Source organism: Mustela erminea, chromosome 6, assembly GCF_009829155.1.
Source record: "Mustela erminea isolate mMusErm1 chromosome 6, mMusErm1.Pri, whole genome shotgun sequence".
NCBI classification, from domain to species: domain Eukaryota; kingdom Metazoa; phylum Chordata; class Mammalia; order Carnivora; family Mustelidae; genus Mustela; species Mustela erminea.
In genome coordinates, this window is record NC_045619.1 from 9,203,105 (window position 1) to 9,230,695 (window position 27,591).

Consider the following 27,591-nt stretch of genomic DNA (forward strand, 5'->3'; position numbering starts at 1 on the left):
TGGTGGGACGGTGAGGGAGGTGTCCTGATTCTGCCCGGGTCTCCAGTTTGGACCTCGGAGTGAATGGTGGTTCTTCATCTGGACGGAGGCTGAAGGAGAAGCAGGTTTGGAGGTACCTCGGTCACCCCCAGAAGCAGAGCCCAAGACAGGGGTTTTCTCTGGGGAGTGATCCCAGGAGCAGGAGTGGGGGTAGCACGGGTCGGGGAAGGAAGAAAAGCACGGGAAGGTGCATTGCTGAGGTCACCATTATGGGCAGCTGTGTCATTCCACTTGAGATGACCCGACAAGTACAGCCACGTCTCCCAGAGTTGTCCATTTGGTGGCCCAAAAACCAGAAATATATTTGCTCCTGGTTGCAGGAAGTCCGTGGGAGGTGGGGGGGAGGCGGGGACACAACAGAACCCGCGGCAGATGAGTCACCTGGACGGCACAGGGGAGGAGTGGGGAGTGAGGCTTAAAAGCTACCAGTGGCTAAACATCAAAAAGGGGCTTCAGACCCCTCGTCACAGTGTCTCCATCCTGGAGTGGGCTGTCGTTGGGTCCTGGCCCCACAGGGCCGTCGTGGCAGGGTGCAGGGGCCGGTGGCAGGGGTCCTGGTCAGGCGGGTAACACCCAAGTCGGGGGGGGGGTACTCTCCTGGACCGTTTATTGCCCCACTCAGCCTGCAAGCTCCCAAGCCCCCCCCTTACGCGTACCCCTCGTTCCTGCTCGGGGATGTCAGCGGCTCCATAGCACTGGGAGCGGGTGAGTGATTTCCTCCTGGGTCGGGGAGGACTTCCCTGCTTGGTCCGTGCTGGGGTCAGGAAAGGAGGCAGAGGTGAATCTTGAGAAGAAAAAGTGTAATCTGGAGAGGTTCCTGCCCCGGGCAGGGCCTTCCCACGGTCACTGGGCAAGAGGCCTGCCTTCCCCAGTCACAGTGACTGCACGTTGCGTTGCCAGCCCCAGTGGCCAGAAGACTCCTCAAACCCCTCATCCCAAATGTTTTCATCCCAGGGCAATGGCTACTGTTCCTTCCCTGTCAGTCCCCAACTTGGCGTAAGAGGCCCGTCCAGGCAACATGCGGTGCCCTCTGCTCCTCTCAAGGCTAAATATTGGGCCGAGTGGTCTGCGAGATGTGCCCCATGTGGAAAAAAATACGGAAATAATTCTATTTTCCCAAACAAAAAGCCTCCAAGAGGCTCTTTGGAGTTCGCAGCATAGCCTGAACCCATAGTGGCCGAACTGGCTACGATTTTCTTCTTCCGGGCTTTCCCACTGAGCCCACACCGTCCCCAGGGTTCTGTGACGTCCCCGCCTCCCCCTGCCTCCCCAGATTCATATACAAGAGCCCTAACCTCCGGTACCTCAGAATACGACTCTATTTGGAGGCAGGTTCTTTTACAGAGATAATGAAGTGAGAGCAAGGTCAGAGGATGGGCCCGATCCAACGTGACTGATGTCCTAATAAAATGAGAAGTTGGGGCCCAGAGAAGTACATGAGGACATGAGGGGGGACGACGGTCTCCAAGCCAGCCTGGAACAGGTCCTTCCCTCACAGCCTCAAGGAACCAACCTTGCCAACACCTTGACGGAGGGCTTCCAGCCTCCAGAGCCATGAACAAATAGACTTCTGTTGTTTGGGGCCATCTAACCTCCCCCTCCTCATTGTGGCAGCCCCCGTGAGCTGGTATCGCATCCGGGGGAGTAGAGTCGGAGGCGAGGCTTGGGTGTGGATGCTTTATTTGGGAGGTGGTCCTTCTAGGAAGCAGGAGTGAGGGCTGGGAGCTATTGAGGTCGATACTATGGGCAATGGGGGCTTGATTCCACGTGGACTTTCTGAGAAGCATTCAAGCCTCCTCCAGAAGGACCGAGGCAGACCTGCTTACCCACGGGGATCTGTCCCTCAGCATCCAGGATGCTCGGGGTGTCGAGTCACTCGTACTTCCAAGCTGTGTTTGGGCAGAGGAGGAGAGAGGTCCCACCCTGGATCAGAGGAGCTGGGGCATCGGAGCGGGGCGGAAGCTGGACGCTGAGGGACCAGCGCTGGAGAGGCTGCGTGGGGAACCAGCTACGGTGGAGAAATGAGAGAAGGACCACGTCCGCGGACGGTGGGGGCAAGAGAGGGAGGCCGCCCTTGCTGGGACTCCGCTGGGGTGGCCCGCAGCTGTCCTGTCTTTTGAAGGTCTCCCAATGGTCCTCGTTAATCTGAGTGCAAAGGAGAAGAGACAGCCGGGTCCCAGGCCAGCCCACAGTCCTGCATCTCACAACAGGGCCTTCGGCTGGCTCCCGATACCCCCTTCTTAGACGGAATCAGATGCCGTCTGAGCCTGGTGTGATCCTACCAGCCCTGTGCTCCTGGGTTTCATCTCTCCTGCCCTCAGCCAGTGGCTTCCAGTGGTTTCTTCCGCCTCTCTCCGCACTGGGTGCATTCAGGCCTTGGGAGGGCGTGAGTGGGATGTGGACCCGGCCCACTCCCATACAGGAAGGTGTCTTGCCGAGGAAGCCATGTGGCCCAGGGAGTCTCGGGGCGGCCAGGAAGGGCAGGCAAAAGTCTGGTTGAACGACTAAGCCAGCGATCAGGCTGACCCTGGAGCCGTCCACCTGCCCGCCCTCGGTTACTAGGGCTGTGCTTTGCCCACGAGAAAGAGTGAGAGTTCTACATCCACTCGGTTCTTCATGCCCTTTCCCGTCTTCTTCCGTCTGTCCAACCGTCCAGCCAACACCACCCGCGTTTCTGGCTCAAGAGGGCAAAGCCGAGCCAAGCCTTTACCTCTCCCTCCTCCTAAAATCCCAGTAGGATGACAACCGAGCAACCAATCAACAAAATGAAAACTAAAACAAGAAATTATGGCTAGCAGAACTAGAAACCTGGAAAGGCAAGGCCATTCAACACAGGACAAAGGCTGAAGAATTTCCAGAAGGTGTAAAGGTGGCCGAGGGCAGAGTAGCAGAGGGAACATCAGAGCACACCAGCAGAAGGTAAAGCGCATATCCAGAAGGACAGAGAAGGAGGAGGTGGCTGGCTTCGACCGAGTCGAGTTTCTCAAATAGACCTCGAGAACATTCCACACTCTGGCTGTCGTGACCTGTTTGTGTAGGGCCTTATGATGCTCAAACAGAGAAGTCAGCTAGGCCAGGCGCTCCCCAAAAATGACTGGCCAGGGGGGCTCCTACAGTGGGGGGCATCCCCAGTGTGCTTCTGATGAGGACATCAGGGTCAGGGAGCACAGCAGGGAGGAGGGAAGATGGTGGTTCCAACAGCTGAGAAAACCCCCTTCACCCCGTCTTTGGCTTTGTACCTACTTCTCGTTGAAGGGCCTGGGTGCACGGACTCTCCCGAGTCCTGCCTTCCCCCAGCCAGCACCTTGCTGCAGCTGACGCCGGCACTTACCGTAGTCATGCGCCAGGGCCGCCAGAACTGAGTGCTGCGCTTCAACAACACATAAATTCTCTCCCAGTCCTGGAGGCTAGAAGGCCGAGATCAAGGTGCTGGCGGGGTTGTTTCTTCTGAGGCCTCGCTCCTGGGGATGCGGATGGCCACTCTCCTTGTATTCTCTCCTGGTCTTCCTGCCATGTGTGTCTGTGTCCTAATCTCTTTTTCTTCTTCTTCTTTTTTTTTTTCTTCAAGATTTTATTTATTCAAGAGAGAGAGCACAGGCAGGCAGAGGGTGAGGGAGAAGCAGGCTCTCCACTGAGCAGGGAGCCTGACACAGGGCTCGATCCCAGGGCCCGAGGATCATGACTGGACCTGAAGGCAGATGCTTAACCCACTTAGCCATCCTGGTGCCCTGGTAATCTCCTCTTATAAGGACACAGATCCTATTGGATTAGGGTTCACCCCCTGACACCATTAACTTCAACCCCTCTTTAAAGGCTCTGTCTCCAAATGCAGTCACATTCTGAGGTCCTGGCAATTGGGACTTTAGTATAGGAACTTTTCAAGGCCTGGCTCGCTCAGTGGATAGAGCCTGTGGCTCTTGAACTTGTTCTCAGGGTCGTGAGTTCCAGTCCCACATTGGGCGTGGAGCCTACCCCCCCCCCCCAAAAAAAAGAAAAAAAAAAGGAATTTTTCAGGGGACACGGTTGAGTCGTAGCACTTAACCACCAATGCCCAACTCGCCTTCCTGCGTACAGAACTCTTCATTCGTTTGGGAGGAGAGGAAGCAACAACTGACCCAGCGAAATGCCGCTCCCCACCGCTAGGGGTGCTATAGGACCAATGATGGGCGAGGGAGCAATTTACAAGCCCGCCCCTGAATTGTGGCTCATCCAATGTTTCCTATCGATGAGATTCAGGTCATGCATCTTCAGCGGGGACATCACCAAGGTGATGCTGTGTTCTCATGACACCTCGGGACGTAGCACACGATGTCTGTTTGCCCCATTGTTCATCATGTCCTCTGGATCGTTTGATTAATGGGGTGTCCACTATCTCCTTTTCCTGTTGAAATGAGGAACTATTTCCTGAAGATCTTTTGAAACTATGTAACTCTCCCATTCTTCACATTTTCAATGTAATTATGTATTTATATTAGTACGGATTCATGGTCTTCTATTTCATTCAATGGGCTATCTTTCATTATATTATTACTTACTTGAATGCTCAGAATTTCTCAGATTTGGCTAGCGGAAAGCCCTGTAAGCTAGTTTAACTCTTCTAGCTTTAGGGTATGTTTAGTATTCAGTATCCTTAAAGTTTTAAAATACTTCATAGGGCAAACCCTCTTCCCTCCCAGCATTGTGACTCTTTTTCGGAATTCTCTTGGCTGTTCTTACAGATTTTCTCTTTTCATATTGAGACTAAAACTGACAGGCCAAATTACAGAAACAGATTCAAAGGAAATTTTGGTTAGGATTGCTGTGAATTTATAGAAGAAAAGGAAAAAAGAATACTTTCTGTAAAGATATTAAATTTTTCCTCATTTCATGTAGCTTCGATTTTTATGTCCTTTATTCGCATTTTAAAATTATGTCCATAGGGGCGCCTGAGTAGCTCAGTGGGTTAAGTGTCTGCCTTCCGCTCAGGTCATGATCCCAGGGTCCTGGGATCGAGCTTTGCACTGGGCTCCTTGCTTCTCGGGAAACTGCTTCTTCCCTCTCCCACTCACCCTGCTTGTGTTCCCTCTCTCGCTGTGTATCCCTCTGTCAAATAAATAAAATCTTAAAAAAAAATAAAATTATATTCATAAAGTGTACATCTTTCTTCTTAGGGCTTTTCCTATGCATTTCATAATTTTCGTGACTGTCAAGCATAGCATCACTCCACTAACCCCACGTAAATACTTATAAATTGGGGATCATTAGTTCACAAGAATGCTATTTCTTTTTTTTTTTAAGATTTTATTTATTTATTTGACAGAGTTCACAAGTAGGCAGAGAGGCAGGCAGAGAGAGAGAGAGAGGAAGGGAAGCAGGCTCCCCACTGAGCAGAGAGCCCGATGCGGGGCTCGATTCCAGGACCGTGGGATCATGACCTGAGCCGAAGGCAGAGGCCTTAACCCACTGAGCCACCCAGGCGCCCCAAGAACTCTATTTCTATATACACTGTATTCATTTCCAGGGCGCCATGACCAAGTACGAAGCAGCAAAAATGTATTCTCTGGTTCTGGAGGCTAGAAGTCTGATATCACGGTGTCCGCTGGCCGTGCTTTCCCTGAAGGTTCTAGGGGAGGATCTTCTTGCATCTTCTACAGGTGGTGCCTTTCCCCTTCTGGTGTTGCTGGCGATCCTTGGCGTTCCCTGGCTTGTGGATCCAAACTCTCCTTCGGTCTTCACAGGCCCTTCTCCCTGCAAGCCTGTGTCTGGGTCTCCCCTCCTCTCGTAAGGACACGGGTTGTATTCGATTAAAAGCCCACCCTACTTCAGTGTGACCTCATCTTAAATAATTACATCTGCAATGGCCTTAGTTCCAAATAAGGTCACATTCTGAAGTTCTGGAAAAGGACACGCATTTCGGAGGGGATGTGATCCTGCTCAGCACACACACCTTTCACATTTATTTTTAGATACTTTCTCACTTACGTGACAGAGACTCATTGTCCCACTCTATTCTCTTTTGCCAGTGTATAACCCTTGACTTTCCCCAAGTTATATGACCATCCCCAAGAAAGACTACATTTCCCAGAGCCCTTTGCTGCCAGATGGGGCCGAATGACTAAGTCTTAGACAATGAGATGTGACAATAAAGGCCAAATGACAGCTTCTGGGACTCTTCTGAGGAGACAGCCATCTGGGTCCTTTGCCCCTTTCTTCTCTACTTCCCCATCCAAGCTGGCAGAACGCAGATGTTATGACTGCGCTACATTTTGGGGACACGAGGACAAAGACCGACACATCCCGAGAACGAGAATGGAAAGCTGGAAGCAGCTTGGGCCATCCTCATTCAGCAGCTCATATCTGGACTTTTTCTGTTTGGGATAAACGTCCCTCTGGGGCTTCCGCCTTGCACAAACCCAGGGGGCGCCTTCCCTCGGCAGAGGACGTGAACAGAGACCTAGGAGCTTGGTGGTGAACAGACCATGCTCAGAGGTCCCTGTTCCTAGCTAGTTTCAGCCCCTGGTTTGGGGGCTTCCTATTACTTTCAGGGAGTCCCAGTTTAACTAATACAATTTTGATAGTTCTTTAATATCCAGGTTTCTGTGCCTGGAGGGCAGCACTCAATTTTATTGGTACTTAGTAGCATTGAACAATTTATGAAAGCAATAGAACTCTGGAAATCAATTTCCTTGAACATTTAAACATTATTATTAATGTGATTAATTACAGTTCCTCAAAACCTAGATAGCAATTACAAGTCTAGTGTGATTGATTCTTTTGACCCCTCCAGACATCTTAAATAATAGGCCAAACAGACACAAAAATTTCAGGCCCGTCGGGAGGGCAGATTCTGAGTCATCTAGACTGATTTCCTTACTGAGAGGCACACTTGAAGGAGATTTAAACTGAAACCTTCTATCATGAAGCTCAGTCTCTTTTTGTTTTTGTTTTGCAATATTTATTTGTGGCATTGGGGACTATTAAGTTTTCCTTTGTCATACAGATTTTTAATTTTGGAAACTTGGCATCTTTCTCCAAACTTCTGCATTTTCTAAGTTTGTGTGGCAATTGGGGGTCTCTTAATATTTCACAGGAATTTTAGGATGGTTTTTCCCATTTCTGCAAAAAAATGCTATTGAGATTTCGCTGGGGATTGCCCTGAATTTGTAGATCACCTTGGGTACTGTGGACATTTTAACAATGTTAAGTTTTCCAAGCCATGAACATGAGACATCTTTGCTGGTATTCGTGTCCTTGATTCCGTCCAGTAATGTTTTGTAATTGGCCATTTACAGGCCTGTGCCTGCTTGGTTAAGCTTAGTCCTAAGTATTTTCTTCTTTTTGATTAAATGAGATTGTTTCTTATTTAGTTATTTATTCGAGGGGGAGAGTGGAGCAGAGGCAGAGGGGGAATCTGAAGTAGACTCCCTGCTGAACGTGGAGCCTGACACAGGGCTGGATCTCATGACCCTGAAATTATGACCTGAGCCGAAATCAAGAGCTGGATGCTTCACTGACTGTGCCACCCACGTGTCCCAAAGGGGACTGTTTTCTTAATTTCCTTCTTAGACTGTTCATTATTAGTGCATAGTAGTACAACTGACTTTTGTATGAACTGGAGTTAATACTTTTTTTTAAGATTTTATTTATTTATTTGACAGAGAGAAATCACAAGTAGGCAGAGAGGCAGGCAGAGAGAGAGAGGTGGGGGGGAAGCAGGCTCCCCGCTGAGCAGAGAGCCCAATGCAGGGCTCAATCTCAGGACCCTGAGATCAAGACTTGAGCTGAAAGCAGAGGCTTAACCCACTGAGACACCTAGGTGCCCCTTTTAAAAAGATTTTCTTTATTTATTTGACAGAGAGAGGGATCACAAGTGGGCAGAGAGAGGAGGGGAAGCGGGCTCCCTGCTGAGCAGAGAGCTCAGTTCGGGACTCAGTCCCACCCCAGGATGTTAAATCATGACCTGAGCCGAAGGCAGCCGCTTAAACCACTGAGCCACCCAGACGCCCCTTTATTTCTTGTTTTAATCAGCTGGTGTTGGGGCTTTATTGCTTCAATGGAGAACACCAAATAACACTGTTCCAACTGGTTTTATTCAGTTCAGTGAGCAACTGCATGCCCTCAACAGTTTCATCTTATTTATTTAGACGCACAGTAGATACTGAGAAGGAACAGAGAATACTGGGATGACAACATGACCCAACTATTCTAGATTCCAGAGGGAATTCTCAAACACATTTTTTTTTTTCTTGGTGCAGTAGGATAAAAAGGCCTTTGTATTCATTTTTTTAATGGGGACCAGTCCTGATTTCCCTTTTAGAAAGGAACCCAACTTTTATGGATGTAAAAATTACGTTTATTTTATCAGTTATAAAAATACATACCCACTTATCTAAAAAAAAAAGAAACAAACAAACAAACAAAAGAACGAAGGAGGAAAGGAAGGTTTTCCGGACTCGGGGGAGGCTCAGATGTGCCCGTGGAACTCACAAGTTGCTGCTAAAATCAGCAGTTTGTGAAGCACTGAGTTGCTCCAGGAACTCAGGGGATTGATGGTTCTCAAATGTGCAAATTTCTGAAGTTAGTCTCTAATTTATTCTGGGGGTGCTAAGAGAGAAAGAGAACAGAAGTGTCATTGGCAGGCAGCGGTGCGGGGAGCAAGCCAAGGCGAGGGGACAGGAGGTCAAAGAGCGACAGGGAGGCCTCCAGGGAACCAGAGAATGGACAAGATCCTAAGAAAATGGAGACAAAGAAGGAACTGGGAGCCGCTGTTGGGGCGCGGGAAGGGTGTTGGGAGAAGAGAAAGCTGTGAGGGGACAGTGGGGACAGAGAGCAAAGACAGGAGGGACAGAGACAAGGGGATGTTAAAGCTGGGAAGAGGGGGGGCGGGGCGGGGGGGGGATGCACGTTCCCTGCAGCAGGGACAGCTTCTCACCTCAAGGATCCTCCGAAGCCGACGAGTTATGCTTTCACTGTACTGTTCCAGCTTGTGCCAGGGCTGGAAAGGCTCGCCCTGGTTGTCCACAAAATTGCTCCAACAGTCCTCAAACTCTGAGATGAAGCAGGAAGGCAGTCAGCCCTCAGGGGCAGGGGAGCGTGCGCCCTGCAATTCCAGGGACCCCTCGTTCCTTTGCCTTTCCTGGTGGTGTCAGAGCTTGGGCCTCAGCTGCGCCACCCTTCAGGCCGGCCACACACCACCGCACACCCCCACCCCCACGCCCCAGTGACTTTTCCCTCTTGGAGCTGCAAACCCTTCCATCCCCGACAGCTCAGCCCTATCCCTACCCCGGAGTCTCATGACGGCCACTGAGATCCTGGATCTATGCAGAAGCCTCAGCCCCTCCTGATGCTTCCAGCGCCAGTGGAAATACAGGCGGGAGGCCAAGAGCCGCAGGCGGATGTGGGGATGGTCTTGGACAAACACAGCCAGTTCCTCCGCACAGCTGGGGCAGGGGCTCCACGTCAGGTAGCAGGTGATTTCAAATGTCTGGGACCGGTCCAGCGGCAGTGCCCTGATATTGTCAATAAACCGGATTTCTGCATGGCGCTTTTTCTAGAAAGGGTCCCAGACAGAGAGAAGAGAGGTTTGGTTACAACGCAGAGGCCAGAGGTCACGTAGTGAGGGCACCACTGGGGATAAGGGGCTCTGCCCTGTGAACTTGCCTAGGACAGGGAAAGAACCTTCCTACTTTCCTTCTCTCACTCCTCCATTAATTCAGCACCCCCCCGCCCCGAAGCATCCACAGCTTGATCTGAATCAGACCCAACCCCCCACCCCGGGAGGAGATCGGTTGGCAGACAGACACCCCACGGCCCAATTCCCAAATGCTCAGCAGACCCTGCCTTTTGGACATCAGGGGATGTTGGAACACGGTTCCCAAGGAGCAGGTCAGAATGGGAGGGAGGCGGGACGGGGCAGGTGGGCAGGTGGGCGCAAAAGCAAAAGGCAGGTTCTTAAGAGGGAGTTCTTGGACGTGGGGTTGAGCGGTCTGTCCTTGGAAGACCGCTTGGCTTCTCAGAAGCAGCGAATGAACTGACATCCAGAGGACAAGAAAAGATTGTATTCTCCATGAGGGCAGGAAGAGCGTTCTGCTGGAGAGAACAGCTTCTGTGGAGGCCCAGGGATGGGAAAACCATGGAGAGGTCCCAGGAAGCAGGACAGAGACCTGGGAAAGCCTCAGTATTCACCCCTAAGACCCCGCTAAACGCCCACCCCTGTCCAGACAGCCCCTCCCCCAGCCCGCACCTTGTTTTGAAGGCAGACTCGGCGCTTTATGGGGCCCTCAGGTGGCTTCAGCTGGTAGCACAGGTAGGTCTTCCTCCGGCGGAAGGGCTTCGGGGCCCGGGGCTGGTTGCCAAACTGATGGTAGAATATTTCTCGTCGTAGTGGATTCATTGTGCTTCTGCGAGAGAGGAAGAAAACCAAAGATGCTCAGAGTGTCTTCGGGTGTTAGTCCAGGCTCTGCCACTTCCTGAGCCCAACTCCGTGGGTCCCCTGAGGGCCCCTGGGGTGGGGAGGGAGGAGGAAGAGGGTGAGCTCTCCCAGCCACACCCGGATCCACTTCCTGGGTGCCCCACAGGGCCTGCCATGCCCATGCTGGAGGCCACTGCAGCCACATGCCTCCGGCTGGCTGGCCACCCCCACCCCCACCAAGAACTTGACATCATAGGTCCTTCTGTGGTTCACCCATATTTGTCCTGTGCCCCAGGCATCTCTGTTCAGGTCCCACGGACATCTCAACCCCGATGTCCAATGCCACAGCCCTCTTTTTGTGGAGGGATGGGCTGCCCTGGTACTTCTTCTAACTGTGCTCTTTGCTTAGGTGTGGGTGTCCCAATCTTGACTGTCTGTACAAAGCGCAGAGAGGCTGGTGGACAGGAAACACTGTTGTCACCAGGGAGTGTAATGCCGAGCGCGTTGTACGCCCTCCACTGAAGACCACCAGAGACACGAGTCAAAGCCAAACAGCCAGGGTCGTTTATTGCGAGTTCGAACCCGGACCTCTGCGCCCTCTTTGCTGGGGACGCTGAGGTGTCACGCAGAGTCAGTGCAGGGTTTTTATAAGCAGGTACAAACAAGTTTTGGGTGGGGTACAAACAAATTTAAAAAATCATACCTGGTGTTGGTTGATTGGTGTTGGGAGCCGGCGCGCGCCATTAAGCAAGCATTCAAACAGAAGCGAAAGTAGCCAGTTAGCCCACGCAGTGAGCAAGCACTTTTACAGAAGCAGAAGTAGCCGGTTGATAACACTTTGGGGCGCAAACAACTTTCGGGTGAAGTAAACAACTTTCGGGTGGAGTAAAGTTTGTCCAAGCCTTTCAGGAGTATTGTGACAGTGACTTTGGCTGAAGGACTCAACAGAGCTTGTCTTATCCCCAGTTGTGATTATACTCTAGAGAACATTCCAGTTTGTTTATCAGCGGCACAGTGGCCTGGCTCACACAGGCATGTGTGCACGGGATTCTTTTCCATAAAATGCTCTCAACGCAGCAAAGACACAAACAGGTGGATGGAACTACAGCCTTCCTGCCCGCCACGGGGAGGTGCATGAGAGCTCCGTCCGTCCTGAGTGTGGAGATTACTGACCAAGCAGATGCCAAACAGTCCGAAGGAGCGAGGGAAGCTTGACGGGGCCCCAGCCCATTCGCCCGCTGGACCCTTCACTCCAAGCTAATGTGAACTGGCCAACCGCGGAGTCTGGCTCAGGCGACCACAGATGCTTGGAACCAGACACAGGAATCAAGCCAAGGGTGCCATGCCTTGGGGCACAGACTATGGGATACCCTGCTCCTACAAGGCCAGAAATGCCTCCCCTATACTTACAGCCAACTCACTGAAACATGGATTCTACCAACAAAAGACCACTTCTGGGGGCACCTGGGTGGCTCAGTGGGTTAAACCTCTGCCTTCCGTTCAGGTCATGATCTCAGGGTCCTGGGATCGAGTCCCGCATCGGGCTCTCTACTAAGCAGAGAGCCTGCGTCCCCCACCCTCTCTGCCTGCCTCTCTGCCTACTTGTGATTTCTCTCTCTCTGTGTCAAATAAATAAATAAAATCTTAAAAAAAAAAAAAAGACCATTTCTGTCATCTGTTATGCTAATTAATAAAGCCACTAATGTCATCAACGGAAACCCATCTCTGCTCCTCCTTACGCTCATCAGTAAAGCTTCAGGTGCATTTTGGTGACTGTCATTGAAAAAGCCATCTCTGGATTGTGGCCTTGGATTACCTGCCAGTGTCCTCCCCAAAAACCGGTACTCTCTGGGCACCTGGCTGCCCTCAGCATGAAGATTAGAACGGAAACCTCCACTCATAGGGCACTTAGGACAACCAACTGCTCCCTGGCTTCCCAGTTTTGACAATGAATTTCCCATGCCCCAGGAAGCTCCCCAGTCCCTGGCAAACCAGACACTCAAGGCTGACATATTTCCAAGTTTAGACAAGTGCATTGTCTTAATAGCACGAAGCTTGACCTTGAACAGCTAAAATAGAGGGATGATAGGCACAACTCGTAAGAAGCATTTGAAGACTAATTTAATTTTTCACACTTGGTAGCTTCTTCATGGGAAACAATTTATCTTCTTATCTTGGAGATGATTTTTCCCTTCACAGTGCAGAAATGAAACCAGCCACAGAATTAAGTCTGCAGAAAGGCGTGTCGCCCTGCCGTTAAAAAGATTGCTGGGGAAAACACCCAAGGCAATTTAGAGGGTGCTTTGCTTAAGATGATGAACATTCTCCAGCGGACATGGTCTACAGTGGTCATCCTAGCTACCAGGTGCTTGGTTTCTGCTTCTGCTAACAAAGCCAGCATCACTGATACGAACTGCTGAGCTGGTCTTCAGACCTGGACAGCGGAAAGAGTAGGGCTGCTGACCACAGTCTGGGTGAAACCACACCGTTGGTACCAGAAAGACAAGTTCATCAACCTTGAAGTTTATCTCATCCCTGATCAATCAGAAGAACTCATGAGCCGGGACCCCTAACTCTGAATTTTAGCCCTTTAATGCCTTTACCTGCAAACCACTGGGGAGTTCAGGACCTCCCAACACGAGCTCCTGGCTCTCCTGGGTGGCCCCACACCAGCAACTAGCCTGTCTCTTCAGCACAGAAACCCCATGGCATTTCTTTCTTGGCTCCCTGAACATCAGGCAGATGAACTCTTGTTCCCATCAGTTACAGAAATTAGAGCGTTCTTTGCAAAACTGTGCAAGTTAAAATAGAATGAATAAATACGCTTTGATCGTTGACTCCAGCGATTGTCTCAATCACCCTTGAATCTGAAGTCTATCACTAAGCTTAAATGAAGTGTTTTAGGAAGACCCAGGGGTCACACCTAGGGAAGAGCCCCCCCCCATGTCCCCAGGCAGACAGGATGCTGGAGGCAGTGAGATCTGGGTGGAGGTGGGGGGATGGGCACCTGCCCAGGTCGTACCCACAGGCCAGAGGCAGGGAACAGACCCTGCATACTGGGACAGATAGAATGAAGGACGAGGTGTCAGAGAGGGAGCAAAGTCTGGCTGGGAGCAGGAAGGAGGCAGAGAGCCTAGCGAGCAGGTCCCTTTTGGTCCCTGCAGCCCTGCCCCAGGCTTCTTGGCAGGCTTGCCTCTTTCTCGGGCCCAGGCCCTGCGCTCTCCAGCTCCATTTCCCTCTCACAAGGCTGCTCTTGGCCTTGGGAAAGCCCCTTCTCTGAGAGTGTCCTCCCACAACAGTCCTCTTTCCTGCCCGGCTAAAGCTGGGGTGGGAGGTCCTGGCTTGACTGTTTCTTTGGGCTTCCACCCACCTTCTTTCCTCCGGACTTACCTCTGCTGCTGCCTCTCCTGATGGGCTTGTCCCCGCCCTGCCCTTTGTCTGGGGCACTAGGGCTCCATTCTTCTTACTGGCCTTGTTTTAGGAAAGCCCCCATCTGGAGTGACCTTCCCAGCTGGCTGGCTGGCTGCCCAGCTGCCTCCCCTCTCCCCTGGGGCCCCACCTCCTTCCTGCTTTGGTTTCAGGGGTGGGAGGGCCCTCGGGTGGCTGCACTTCCTTGGGCTCCGACCCAGCTTCTCTCCTTCTCTGAGACAGAGCTGCCCTCCTGGGGAGACAGGCCCCACTGTGCAGCAGGACCCGGGTTTTGGCAAAGAGAAACAGAAAGTAGGATGTCAGAGGGGTTGGGACAGCCTGGCTGAGGAAATCAGGAAGGAGGTTGGCTCCTGCGGCGGGAGGGGGCAGGCTCTCTGAGGAGTGGGGGGAGCCCTTTCCTCATGACCCCTGTGTTACCCTTAGAAGTCATTCAGTATCTTGTCAGGACTCTGGGCATCTGGAAAGTGAGGTCTATGGGTCAGATCTTCATCTCCAACCCTGGAGAAAGCAGGTGTGTTGAGCAGATCCTCTACCATAGCCCCCAGAAGCTTTAGGAGGGGCCTATCATTATCCGGACATCTTCAGTGAAGTTCCAGCACAGAAAGGTTAAGCTACTCTCTGGAGCCACACAGCAAACAAACCACAGAGCTGGACTCCTTCCAGGGGTACTGGCCTGGCTCCTCCCACTTCCTCCATGTTCCAGGACTGGGAATTGGAGGCTGGGGCACAAGAAGAGGGATCTTGCTGCCCCCACAAGGCCTCCTAGGTCAGGGATCAGGGACCTGGACGTGAAGTGTGCATCCTACAAGCTATCCACTTGCCTTTCACATGTCCACCAAGACCCCTGGATGGAAAAACAAAGAGCAACTGGGATAAGTTGAATACTAGAGAGGTCCTAGAACTGCCGCCTGTCACCCACAGTCCAGACCGCAGACACACAGAGTCCCTAGAGAACTTCTTCCACCTGGCGGCCCCCAACCACACACACCTGGTTTTGCCCTACAGGCTGTGGGACTGCCCTGAGGGGGTAATAGGAGCACAGGAAAGAGATGGAGGGTCTGAGGGAATGGCATTCCCTCTATTCTGATCTGTTCTCATGTCTCCGGCTTCCAACTTCTGGAAGAAGCTTCCAGAATGACCTGGGTCCGGGACTTTCCAAGAGAGTGATCGGATCTGTGTACTCAGGGGTTGGTCAAATTGACAGCTAAGATTCCTCTGGCCCAAGAAGCAGGAAGCATGGGGGGAAGGCTGAATGCTCGCTGGCCATCGGAGCTGGGCAGAGAACAGGGTGAGCCAGAGAGGATGGTGGCAGTTTTGGAGGGAATGTCCTGAAAGCCCCAACAGATCTCTAAGACTGGCCTTCTGCTTGGTTCTTTTCTCCAGAAGAAGGGGATATTCTGAGCTAGACACTTTGGCCTGTTTTGAGGTTGTAGGCAGTCAAGAGGGGTGTCTCCCCACGTGCCTCCTGCGTGGGCAGCAGGACAGACTGGGGGGGACATCCTGAGCTCTTCTGTGTTGTGCCCTTGGCCCCCAGGCAGCAGGACAGACAGGGTGGCTTGGGAAGGGACAGGGGTCTGTGGCCACCAACAAATCACACCTAGCCAGCCAGGATCAGAGAGAGAAACAGCTGGTCTGAATGGGACCCGAGACGTTCTCCACAGTGATTTTAAGGTTGTCTTCCAGACGGAACACCTGCCCTCTTGCTTTTCCTGCCTCCGCGTGCCTGGAATCCCACCATCTCAGGTTGATCTCCTCGTCCTTTTCACCGGGCCCCGGTCCAGGCCAACCTGTTGGTCCCTGCCACCGACTCCTCCCCCCTCGCCCCTGCCAGTGTGTTCATGGAGTCTTCGGCTCTGTGGGCAAAGAACCAGATGGTCCCTGTCTCACCTCTACTGCTCGTGTTTCCCTGTCTCCCTGACTTGATTCTCGGCCACCTGCCACTTTTGATCCTGCTTTTTTGGAAAAGTTCTGATGACCTCAGTCCTCCTATACCGCATCCTACATTTAAAAAAAATTATTTAAGTGTAAACGGAGTAATTAATTTCTTGCTCACGTTCCATGGCTGTCTCCAGGCTGCAACCTGCTTGAAGCTTCCCCTCTGGCAGCAGTGTGGGAAGGGGACAAGAGACATGGGAGTGAGGGCAGGTGCAGAGGTGACCTGGAGAGAAGTGGTGGCGCTGGGGAAGAGGGGTCCAGGGAAGTGAGGGCTGCAAGGGAAGCAGGGGAGGCAGGGGCAGCTCGGGCATAACCCAGGAGACAGATACGCAGAATAAGGATCCTGCTTTTGCCATACACCTTCAGCTCCAAAAGGCCCTCGGCCATTGTCTGGGCTGAACCTTGTGCCGCCCCAAATCCATCAGCTAAAGTCTCAACCCTAGTGCCTCAGAGCACCACGACCTTTGAGGTACAGATTTTTAAAAGATGGTTGTTAAAACGAGGCCCGATAGGATGGGCCCGAATCCAGTCTGCCTGATATTGTTAGGAGAAGGGGGGAGACAGGGACAGGCTGAGCGACAGCAGGGGCGCCCCTGCCATGAGCAGAGGACAGACTGCAGACGCCCTCACCCAGCAGCTCACCGTCAGCAAGGACCCTGGTTCTCTGAGAAGTCACATCCTCAGGAAGGATGCTTCTCACAGCTTCCGAGTTTCACACTTAGACGTACTCATGCCCCATTACTTTCAGTTTATTAACGATTTGGTTAATGCGGTGAGATGGGAGGAAGCGGGTTGGGGGACCCTCACGGGACAGAGGGAGGTCTTGAGGGAAGAGGGAGGGTGTGCAGGAGGGAAGCAGGAGGCTGAGGGGCTGGGGAGGGAGGGGAAGGCGGCTGGAGCCCAGGAGAAGGAGCGGCAGCGGCAGGGGGAGACCAGGAGGTGGAGAACGCCCTCACCCAAGAATATTCTCGAGCTCTTCCGCCAGCAAATCATTATCTCTTAATAGATCCCAACTCTGGAAGCGCATCCCCTTGTGGTCCACAAAGGTTTCCCAACAGTATTCATAATCTGAGGGAAAGAGGGACGAGGGCTGTCAGGTGGGCCCCGGGGGGCCGTCTTCTCATGACCCTCCCGTGACCTCCCTGCCAGGCGCCACCAGTCCTGCCTCAGTTTCCCAGGCTCTCCTCCCACGCACTCTCCCTACGGACATTCTAGTCCTCCAGCACCCCCTGCCCGAGTCCTACTCCCTCCCACAGTCCCGTCTCCCCAGCTCTTTCTGCTCTCACCTTCAAAGGACATGATGTCCAGATGGACCCCTGCACACCACAGCTTGTGGAGCCCGTCCTGGAAATCTGGGTCCCAGAAGTAGTAGAGGCGGGCGGTATAGATGCTCAGCGTGACGTTGCTGTATTCCTCCAGGAACTCAATCACATCCTCTGCGCAGGTGGGGCAGGGGCTCCACGATAAGAACCAGGTGACACGGTAATGCTCTTCAGGGGGCAGATTCTGGTCACGGAACCAAGAGAGGAAGCAGGCTTCTGCGTGGCAGGGAGCCTGGAGATAGACCTGGGAGAGGCGGAGAAGAGAAGGGGATCCTCTTGGCTGGCGAAGCGGGCGGTGGGTCCAGCTGGTTGCCGTGGGAGGAAGGGAGAGCGGGCAGGAGCCCAGGGGCGCGGCATTCATTGATTTATCCCTCCTTTCCATCGCTCGCTGCACTGTCAGTTTTGACTGGGCCATTCCTTCCACATCAGTCATCAATTCCAACATCCACCCCTCCATCCATCCATCCATCCATCCATCCTACAGGCATCCTACGGGCCCCAGGCCAGGCCCACTGGGGTCCAGGCTGGTTCCATGGGTGCTGTTTGCTGGGGAGGGCCACACAGCCATGCTGCCCCGCAGGGGCATGTGTCTCCAGAACACTTGACACGTGGCTTGTCTGAATTGAGATGTGGGGCAGGTGGAAATACCCGTCTCGTTCCAATGACAGTAAAAATGATGAATGTAAAGGACCTCGTGAGGAATTTTTGGATGATTTATAACCTGAAATAATCTCTTCGATCTATTTCCCAATGCATTACCAATACTAAGCTTATCAATTTCTCCTAAGTCCTTGAACACTGGTACTAGTAGACCTCAAATGACATATGTGACCCTGATGTTTCTATGGGTTAGTACCGGGGTACCCCTGACCCAGCCCACAAAGGCTCTCTCCTGCAAAGAGGCTTTGAAAAGCCTGCAGTGTCAGGAGAGAGGAGAGGGCAGGGGTGTGGTGTGGTGGGAGGTCTCTCGGGAGGGACAGGTGGTTAGGGGGCAGGGCAGGGGGTGGGGGTGGCCTGGCTCCAGCACCTGCTGAAGCTGGTCAGGGTGCAGTGGCAGCCTTCCAGGGAACAGGTCCGGGAGCAGACCTGGGGCGGGCAGACAGACAAGGGGTGCGGGCACTTCCCTGAGGGACCAGAGGTCCAGACGGGTCCAGATGGGTCCAGACGGGTGCGTGGTGCGGCGGGGGAGGACCCGACCGGCAGAACCATTACTAGGGCAGAAAATGCTCCAGTGCCCAATGGCCCTGACATTCTAAAGATGCTCTTTCGTCCAAGATTGCTAGAGGCCGAGCTCCATGAGAAGACTTGGAGACGGATGCCGGCGGACACTCTGAACAAGGCTCACGGGCTAAGTCAAACCTATCCTGTCTCCTGTCGCTCTCGACCCGCAAGAACGACCCGCAGACGAGGTGAGTGGCAAACTTCTTTATTGGCAATCTTCTACATATCTTGATTCGGGAACCCCGCTCCTCAAATTTAGCCCCTTTTTATAGTATCAGTAGCTAAAGATGCCCAATCACCATATCACACGATTCACCTAACCACCAATCAGAAGGACAACATAAGACTACAGCCCAGAGCACGTAACACAGGGACGTGGGCTTTTGTATAACTAATCATGTGCCTAATCATATGCCTCTCCCATGACTTCTGGTTAATCATGTACCTTTCTCGTGACTCCTGGCATTGATTGTGCGTCACCCTTGAGCGCTCCCACAGGTTAATCATACACCTGCCCTTCTCCTTAGGCCTCGCCTTGTACGTGACTCTTAACTCTTACTGCATGGCTCCCCACAGTCTCCAGTTCCAGGAGGGGCAAGCAAGGAGCTCTCGGGCCAAAATCGTAGGAAGAGTCGGGGAAGGAGGAAGGAGCAAGCCCCACGGAGAGCCCCTGTGCGACATCTCATTCCATCCTTTCCCACCTTCCCAGCTGACTCAGCTCCTGCTTGTCAAGGGCCTTACCTTGTTCTGAAAGACCCCCAGGTCATACCAGGAGTCCTCCTCCCCCTCTCCTTCCACTTGGAAACAGAGGTAGCAGAGTTTCCGCCCTGAAGCATAGCACAGGCTTGGGAAGTGGAAGAGGAAGGTTCCAGGACTTATCTTCTCCAGGGGGTCTCTGGGGGCAAAAGAAAACAGAAAATGCAGAGAGCAGTCCCTGGAGTTATCCCAGGGCGGCGTGGGGGTGGAAGTGGGGGAGTGGGGGGTGTGGTGGGTGGGGCTCCCAGCCCAGCTCCCCACTCTGGGGTCCTGAGCATTGCCTTCTGCTTTTCCAGGCTGGATGGGGCAAGGGGGTGGGGAGGCGGCTACTGCCAGGGACAGCAGGGACAGGGACCGTCCTGCTCCTTCCAGCCACGCTGATTTTCCTGCTCATGCATTCCCCAACCCTTTAGAAAAATTGCAAAGGTAAATAGGAACCCCCCATCCCCAGAGGACAGTTTTTTTTTTTTTAAATTTTATTTTCATTTGACAGACGGATTACAAGTAGGCAGAGAGAAAGAGGGGAGGAAGCATTCTCCCTGCTGAGCAGAGAGCCTGATGTGGGGCTCGATCCCAGGACCCTGAGATCAGGACCCGAGCCGAAGGCAGAGGCTTTAACCCACTGAGCCACCCAGGAGCCCCGAGAACAGCTTTTCTAATTCTGCAATGCAATTCCTTCCTGATTTTTTAACCAATGCATTTTTTTTTTAATTGTATCAGGTTAATGGATACCTTCAGACGTCCAGGTTACTATTCTAAGTGCTTTAAATATCTGGTCTCACAGAGTCCTCCTCAGATCCCCAGGGAGTCACCCCAACTGTAGAGGGAAGGAGGAAGGGGCAGGAGGTGGAGTAGCCTGGCCCCGCCCAGGGCTAGTGAGTGATGGGCATGTGGTGGGTCCCCAGGCAGGCTCTTTCCAGCAAGAACCTCCCATGACAGTGGTGGCAGCAGGATGCTGTCCTGATGTGCCTTTTCCTCCATTTCAATTTAAATATGTGCGTTTCTCCTGACTGTGGCATCTTCCCCCAACTGCGTGAAGTGAAACTGGGCTGGGGGTAAGGTTGAGAACTGGCTGCATTTACGTGTCTGCCCGTGATTGGGAGAGCCCCGCAACAGGTGACGTCACCCCTTGCCTCTAAGAGCTAGGCTCCCATCGTGTTTATAACGGTGTACGTATTCTGGAAAAATCCATCAAAGTGATTCAAACTAAATCCACCCACTGTTCTGCCCATCCTTTAGCTAAATTCTGAGTGTGAACAGAGCACAGAAACTTCCAGAAGAAAGCCGACACAGGCCGGGAGGGGTAGGCCCCACAGACTTTCAGACCCTGAGGCTGGTCTGGAGGACCAAGCGGCTGGGTAGAGGCACAGGAGGGGCATGTTCAGAAGCAGTAGTGGGAGCATCGCCAGAAAAGGGTGAGGAGCCGGCAGGAGTGGGTCCTGCAGAGAAGAAGCTCAGAGAGGGAGAGCAGGGAAGAGGGACTGCGGGTAGAAGGAGGAGGAGGCCAGGGACAGAGGCAGACACGGGCAGGGCTACCAGGAAGGGGGTGCTGCTGCGGAAGGGGGTGGGAGGGCCGCAGACAGGGAGACTGGTGGCCGGTACCTTGGGTCATGGTGCCAGGGGTCCATTCCTCTCAACAGCCTTGCTTTAGGAAAGCTCCCGGAACTGATACCTCCCAGGCTACTGCTGGGGATGCCCCACCTCCTTCCTGCTTTGGCCTAGGGGGGTGGGGTGGGGTGGGGTGGGGTGGGGTGGGAGGGCCCTCTGGTGGCTGCACTTCCTTGGGCAGAGACCCAACATCTCTCTTTCTCTGAGACAGAGCTGCCCCCCGGTGGAGCCCCACCATGCAACAGGACCCGCCACGTTATTGCAAAGAGAAAGAGAAAGAGAAAGTAGGATGTCAGAAGGAGTTGGGACAGCCTGGCTGGGGAAGGCAGGAAAGAGGCCTGCGGGCCAGCTCCCAGATAGGCAGGCTCTCTGGGGAGTGGAGTCACCTCATCACCCCTGAGCCGCCAAGTCTGGGCCCAGGTGCTGCTCTCCACTTGTCTGATGAATGCATGGAAGAGAAAAGGAGTTTGGATATGGCCTTAGGACTCTGGTGTTTTCTCCTGACTCCCCAGCAGGGAGGGCTCAGGTGTGCTTTGAGCAGTGGGTCCCCTGCCTAAGGTCCCTCAGCCTTCATCTGACAGAGAGGGACAGACGGAGAGGGAAGCCACGGGAGAAGAAGGGACAGCTTTAGTTTCTCTGCCTCTTCCTGGGACACTAATCCCCTCATGGGGTCCCACCTTCATGGTATGATCTAAACCTAATCACCCCAAAGACACCCCTGCTCCAAATACCACCACACTGCGGTGTAGGGCTTCAACATAGGAATTTAGGGGACCCACACATTCAGCCCATAACAGCTGTGACTGATGGGATTCCTTTTGTGGGCTCAGGGACAGGATGGCTGACCTTGTCACACTGCCCCATGAGGGGTGAGTGTTGGCTTATACCGGGAGCTGAATCTCCAGGCTGTGTGGCTGCATCTCTGGAGATCGGAGGTCATGTTCCCTGCTAGGTCCCGGGAGGCCCAGAATGTTACTGTTGGTAGCTGGGCCAGGGCTGCCCCTAGGGGGATGGGGATTTCCTGGTGGGAATAAAAGAAGCAAAGCCCTGTTGGCTGGGAAGTAGATGCAGAGTGGGTGCAAATTAGAGGAGCTGTCACTGGAGCTGGTATCTCAGGTGGAGACTGTGGGCGTCCACACCCTCTGGCCTGAGGGTAATCCTGACAGAGGAGTGATGGGCACCAGGTCCCTCCTGCTGCCTCCCCAGCCTGGGCTCTTTGGCTGGGCAGGTTCCCTTGGCTGTTACTTTACCCTTTATTATAAGGCCCAGCCTTGACAGGGGGCATTTCCATGCTGTCATGGAGGTACTTCCCCTTGGGTACTGTCCCGCCTCTGCTAGAAAGAGAGAGAGCAAAAGAGGGAGAGAAATTTGGGGAAACATAGACATCTTTGTGGCCGTGAGGTCCTATCCATTAACATGGTATATACCTCAATTTATATAGGTCTTCTTTTTATGTTTTCAGCGATTCTTGCATTTTTTCATAAAGGTGTCACACATTTTGTTAGGTTCACTCTAGTAAACCTTCTTTCTTTTTTTAAAGATTTTATTTATTTATTTGACAGAGAGAGATCTCAGGTAGGCAGAGAGAGAGAGAGAGGAGGAAGCAGGCTCCCTGCAAGCAGAGACCCAGATGGGGGGCTCGATCCCAGGACCCTGGGATCATGATCTGAGCCGAAGGCAGAGGCTTCAACCCACTGAGTCACCCAGGTCCCCTCCAGTAAACCTTTTGGGAGCTATTGTAACCTTCATCTACCTTCATACTTTTTATTTTTGCTGTTGGTAGTAACTGGGAACACTATTAATTTTCCTATACTGAAGTTGTATTTACCCACCTCACTGAGAACTTGCTTACTATTTCTAGTAGTTTCTGTTCTTTTGCAATCCCGAGAGCCCTTGTACTTTATTGTGGCTCCTGGGACATTGACTTGGACAACAGCACAGTGTTGAACAGTGGCAGTCGTAAGGGGGACTCTTCTATTCTTCCATTTTAAGGGAAATTCTTCTAAGAGGGAAATAGAACATTTTAAGTCCCAGGGCACCTGAGTGACTCAGTCAGTTAAGTGTCTGCCTTCAGCTCAGGTCACGATCCCTGGGTGCTCTGATTGAGTTCTGCATCAAGCTCTAGGGAGTCTTCCTCTCTCTCTGTCCCCCCACCCCACTCTTTCTCTCTCTCTCTCTCAAATAAAAATAAATAAATCATCAAAAAGAAAAGAAAATGGTAACCCCCATGTTCTTTATCTTTTCTTTTTAATAATTTTTTTTAGTATAGTTGAAGTCCTATACTCTTTAAATCTTTCTTGGTTTGAGTATTTGTTTACTACCAGTTTAATTATGATTTTTGCATCTATGTTTATAGATAAATATGGCTATTATTTAAATTTATATGTACTATATGTAATATACATATAAAATCACAAGCACAGTACGAAGGTGCGTACGCGAGTTGTCTTTCCGCAATGCCGGCTTTATTCAGTCATAAAGCAAGGTTAACGTAATTGTAAAGCAAGTTCAGGATTCAAACCTAATGGCATTTCATATGCATTTAACTTGACTTCATACGTGTCACACCAAGCAAAGCACAAGACAAGGTTACACAACACACAAGATACAAGGGTTAAGAAGTTAATGAACCAAACTCGAAGTTAATGAACTGTGGGAACACAGTTGAGATGAGGTCTCCATCCAGTCCAGGTCAGCTCTTGGCACTTGCTGCTTACTATGGTCAAGCAGTGGAGGATCTGTGTTATGTTCAGAGATCGATTGGGCGGAGCCTTTGGCCATAGTTGCCTTTTTGATGCAGCCAGTTGTAGAAGGATCTGCATCTGGAGAGATGGACAGTTCACGACAGTTCGTTTTAAAACTCCTTTGGAGTTTAATCAGCCTTTGCCCTTTGGTCTGTTGGTTATCGGTGCTGGGTGCTATCAACCTGTTCTGGTTTCGGGATATTTGTTCTTATCTGCAGTGCCTTTGGCTGCCTACATCACTGCTTGACATGAGTCACGGCTTGACCCAAGCGACTTCATCTTGCTCTCTACAGAGCTATCTTGCTCTATAGTCCCAGAGGTGGGATTGCTAGATCATATGGAATGCACAAGGACTTCTTATGGGACTCTGACTTTATGCCATTGTAGGGGCAGGTTAAGCAGTGTCGGTAAGGTGTTCTCTTCACGTCTGGTGTGTAGCAGACATGAAGCCCATGGGACAAGCACTTTGGGATGGGACGGTGGATGTAGAGTGTGAGAGAGCAAAGACAAACTAGAACCGAAAGGATGAGCTGTAGAGCTCAAGAGGATGGGCAGAAACCCATTTCCTTGTTCTTGGTCCTGACTTTAGTGGTCTAGGTGTCCTGTGGGGTCCTGTTAAAAACAAACTTCAACTGAGTAAATTTGAAGATCTAATTGGCTTCATTAAATGCTTCATCCCCCCTAGCAAGTAGAGATGCTCTGAGGCATTGTACCACTGAGGGTTTTCACAGGTAGAGTATCGAACAAGGAAGTTGGTGGCAAAACAAAAAAAGGGTTGTTTCAAGCCGGGACATCTTCTTTTTGTGGGGGAGGGCTTTTATCAAGCGGATGACTTGATAAAAGTAGGGCTTTTATCAAGCAGATGACTTCACTAGTGTTGATTATAAAATTTCAGATTGACTGTTAAAAGGTCACATTTTTAGGATGGATTGAGCCTGCAATGGAATCGTGGCTTCTTGTCATGGGGAGCAACCGACTCTATTTTGTGCTTGTTTTTTGTTTCTTAACACTTCCTTTGCCACAGAGCTAGCAAACACGCCTCACTCCAGGGTGGGAGAACCCCAAGAAGGATGCGGGGAAGTTTGTTACAGCTGTGGTTTCACACTAAAGAGGTGAGTCAATTCAGCACCTCAACACAGGAGCCTGTTAGAAAAGACTGCTTCTTCAGAGCGTCCCACTCAATTGGCCAGACTAACCTCTCTCATGGCCCACCCTTATCTAACACTACTGTAAGGAGAATTAGGGTAAATAGAGTTCAGCCTGGCCAAGTCCATGCATCAGAGCTGCTGCAGGGAGGCAGAACCCTGAGAATGCATTTGGGATTACCTGGAACCTACAGAATTGACACTTCAACAATATAGAGCCTTCTGAGCCATGAACATGGTATAGCTTTCCTTTTTTTTTTTTTTTTAACGTCTCCTTTGCTTTTTATTAGTAATGCTTTGTAGTTTTCGGTGTATGGATCTAAGACACTTTCGCAAGATGATGTTTAGTGTTGTTTTCAGAGACAGATTTCTAGTAATAATAGCAAACCCTCCTATCATGTTTATCATAGGTCCAGTACTCTTCATAATACATGTAGATATAAATATAAAGAAATTCATTTAAGCCTCACAAACACCTAGGTGAAAGTTCTCTTATTATTCCAATTTATATGCCTATAATTTGGCTAAGGAACTTGCCAGATGTCATAATCCAGTAAGTGGTAGGGGCAGGATTGGAACGCAGGCAGCTGGCTTCCAGAATCTCTCCTCCCGCCACTACTCTCTACTGCTGGGTAACAGCTGCTGGTGTTCACACAATGGCACAGAAAATCAAGACTGATGCTCTGTGAATGTAAGACTTGAATCTTCAGATTTGTTGAACTAGTTCTATGCATTAATTTTATAACACAGCAAGATCTCTCTCCCTCAATCGCTGTGGTGGCAGGGAGGGACATCTTCATCTCTATCTTACATTATTCTATATTTCCGAAGATTTGCAGATTTGTTTTTGAATGAGGCTGTGAAACATTATCAGTGAGCAGGGAAGCCACTAGAAGGCTGGTAGAGCCCCCTATTAGCAAAATAAAGAGAAGGAAAAAGGTGGATAGGATTTCCCTTGAAAAGAATCTAAAGCAAAGACCTCACATTTAACTCCTCCTGGTAGTCAGGGAGTACACACGAGGACCAACACCAGAGCCCCTATCTGATTGGAAAACATCGAAGAGACTAACTGAATGAGTCAATGAGGGGTATTCTGGGGAAGGAGCAGAGCTCTGGCGAAGCTCAGCTTGGATGGCCTCAGTTCCTCTTACACCCCTTACCTTATGGCCTCCTGAGCTCTGTCACAGTCTCCTGCCTGCAGCCAGGGCCCATGACAACAGAGCTGATAAAGGAAGTGTCTTGTGCTCATTGAATGGAATATTCTGCAGCTGGGAGAACTGAAGATCTACAACCACAAGAAACAGGTCACCCCTCAAGGGTTGGGCGGCATGGGCAGGAGGCACGGAAGAAGAGAATTTCTTCTTACTCAACCCATTACAAGATGCTTGGGTGTTTTACTAGATGCCAACCCTATTAAACTTTTTTTTCAAAATATATACAAGGATGGGTTCCTAATGAGTTTTGTTGTGGTGGTAAGTAATACACCCCATGACGATTTTAAGGAGTCCTCTTTTAGGGTCCCCAACTGAAAGGCAACCAGAGTTGCGGAGCCAAGGACAGAATGTCCATAGGTGCATGCTTTTTCCCAAGATGGACTGAGCTGGGCATCTGAGGGCAAGTGGGCTGTGGCTGTCACTCCAGTAGCACCTGGACATCAATGTGAGGGAGCAAAGGATGCTGTTTCCTCCTTTAAAAGAGCAAGGATGCAAAGACGTACTCCAAATTCTAATGAGGAGCCCAGAAAGACACCCGGACAAAGGGACACAGTAGGGCATCATCTGTCTGCAGTGAGCCTGGGATGTAGCTCAGGGTCCAAGGTGGCATCTCAAAGAAGGGCTTTTTCAGGCCACGGTCATGCAAGGCGACTCATGCCAGGACATCTTGGAGAGGAAAGTCCCAGAGGGTCAAAGACAAAACTAAAGGCCTTAATTCATGCTGGATCTAAGAGAGATAAAGAAAAGTCATGTCTAATAGTCAGAGGTGAGGCTTCAAGGGAAGAAGAGAGGCAACCATGACGGGCAAGAGGAGAAACTGGAGTGGGAGAGAAGAACCAGGGTCAGAGAGGAAGATAAAACACTCCGGGCAAATGGAGAGAAGCAACGGATCCATGAGAAAAAAGATGGAAGGCGGCAAGGAGAGAGGGAGGGAGATACAGAGGAAGGCAGGGAGGGACACAGGAACAAGTGACTGACCAGGGACAGCAGAGCTCAGCTGAAGTGAGCACAGGGACTAGAAAGAGGCAGCAGGAGCCTGGGGAGAAGGAAAACCGGCAGAAAGGAGCATCTCCCCCAAAGGGAGGAAGGGCCACTGAGTGGACAAATGGGAAGGAGCGGGGGGATGGGCCCAAGTCGTCCCATCCCTGGACCCTTCCTGCACCTGGGGGCAGGCCAGGCCAGGGCTCGAGGGTCTCCCTAGGGTGCCTGAGTCCTCCCGATATCCTGTGAGCTCTGTGGTGGGAGAGGAGACAGGTACCTTCCCTGCAGGGAGCAGAAGCCGCCCTGCCACACAAACCCCCTGTCGCGTCCTCGCCCACACAGGGACTCTGTAATTCTCTCCAGGGTCACCTACCCCAGGACCTTGCCGCCTCACTCACCACAGGCCAGAATCCTCCCCCTGGGGGCTGGCTGAGCACTCCCCAGCACCCCTGCCAGACCGCTGAGCCCCAAAAGCTCCACCCCACCGTGCCACCCCCCTCGCCAGTTCCCAACCCCTGTCCATCTGCGGGGATGACCCGAGGTAGGGTCCTGGCTGCAAAGTCCTCAGGCAGGGGTGACTGTGCTCAAGTTAGGAACGTAGGCCTTCAGGGCACATTCGGAACCAGGACTCCGGGAAATGGCCCATGGGACCCGGCAGCCCCTGTGTGCTCCCAGCTACCCCAGAATGTTCTCCAAGCACGTGTGCCCCATTTCCACATGGCGAGATTTCCACACATAGGGAAGGCAAGTCTGGTGCACCACTTCCAGTGAAACTCCAGTTTCACTAAACAGCACCCAGGAGCCCCG

General features: G+C 51.8%; 1 protein-coding gene and 1 long non-coding RNA gene across 4 annotated transcripts in view; both read right to left on the bottom strand.

The window, feature by feature from the left end:
- Positions 1 to 8,089: 8,089 nt before the first annotated feature.
- LOC116592758 (DNA dC->dU-editing enzyme APOBEC-3C-like) overlaps positions 8,090 to 27,591 on the bottom strand; it is a 36,499-nt gene continuing 16,997 nt past the window's right edge. The window contains exons 1-8 of one of the 3 annotated variants that reach the window (XM_032346239.1): positions 20,695 to 20,812; positions 19,078 to 19,231; positions 17,080 to 17,359; positions 16,750 to 16,861; positions 10,262 to 10,418; positions 9,301 to 9,568; positions 8,951 to 9,066; positions 8,090 to 8,622 (exon numbers count right to left, since the gene is read on the bottom strand). In XM_032346239.1, the coding sequence (XP_032202130.1) occupies positions 8,575 to 8,622; positions 8,951 to 9,066; positions 9,301 to 9,568; positions 10,262 to 10,418; positions 16,750 to 16,861; positions 17,080 to 17,359; positions 19,078 to 19,231; positions 20,695 to 20,720 (1,161 nt within the window). In that variant the 5' untranslated portion in view covers positions 20,721 to 20,812 and the 3' untranslated portion in view covers positions 8,090 to 8,574. Of the gene's footprint in view, positions 8,623 to 8,950; positions 9,155 to 9,300; positions 9,569 to 10,261; positions 10,419 to 16,749; positions 16,862 to 17,079; positions 17,360 to 19,077; positions 19,232 to 20,694; positions 20,813 to 27,591 lie in introns of those variants that run through there. The other 2 variants (XM_032346240.1, XM_032346241.1) reach the window with 2 other exon arrangements.
- LOC116592764 lies at positions 12,038 to 15,476 on the bottom strand. The gene is made up of 2 exons (XR_004286605.1): positions 13,820 to 15,476; positions 12,038 to 12,863 (listed from the first exon to the last, which is right to left on the bottom strand). It is a non-coding gene; the product is annotated as an uncharacterized LOC116592764 (long non-coding RNA).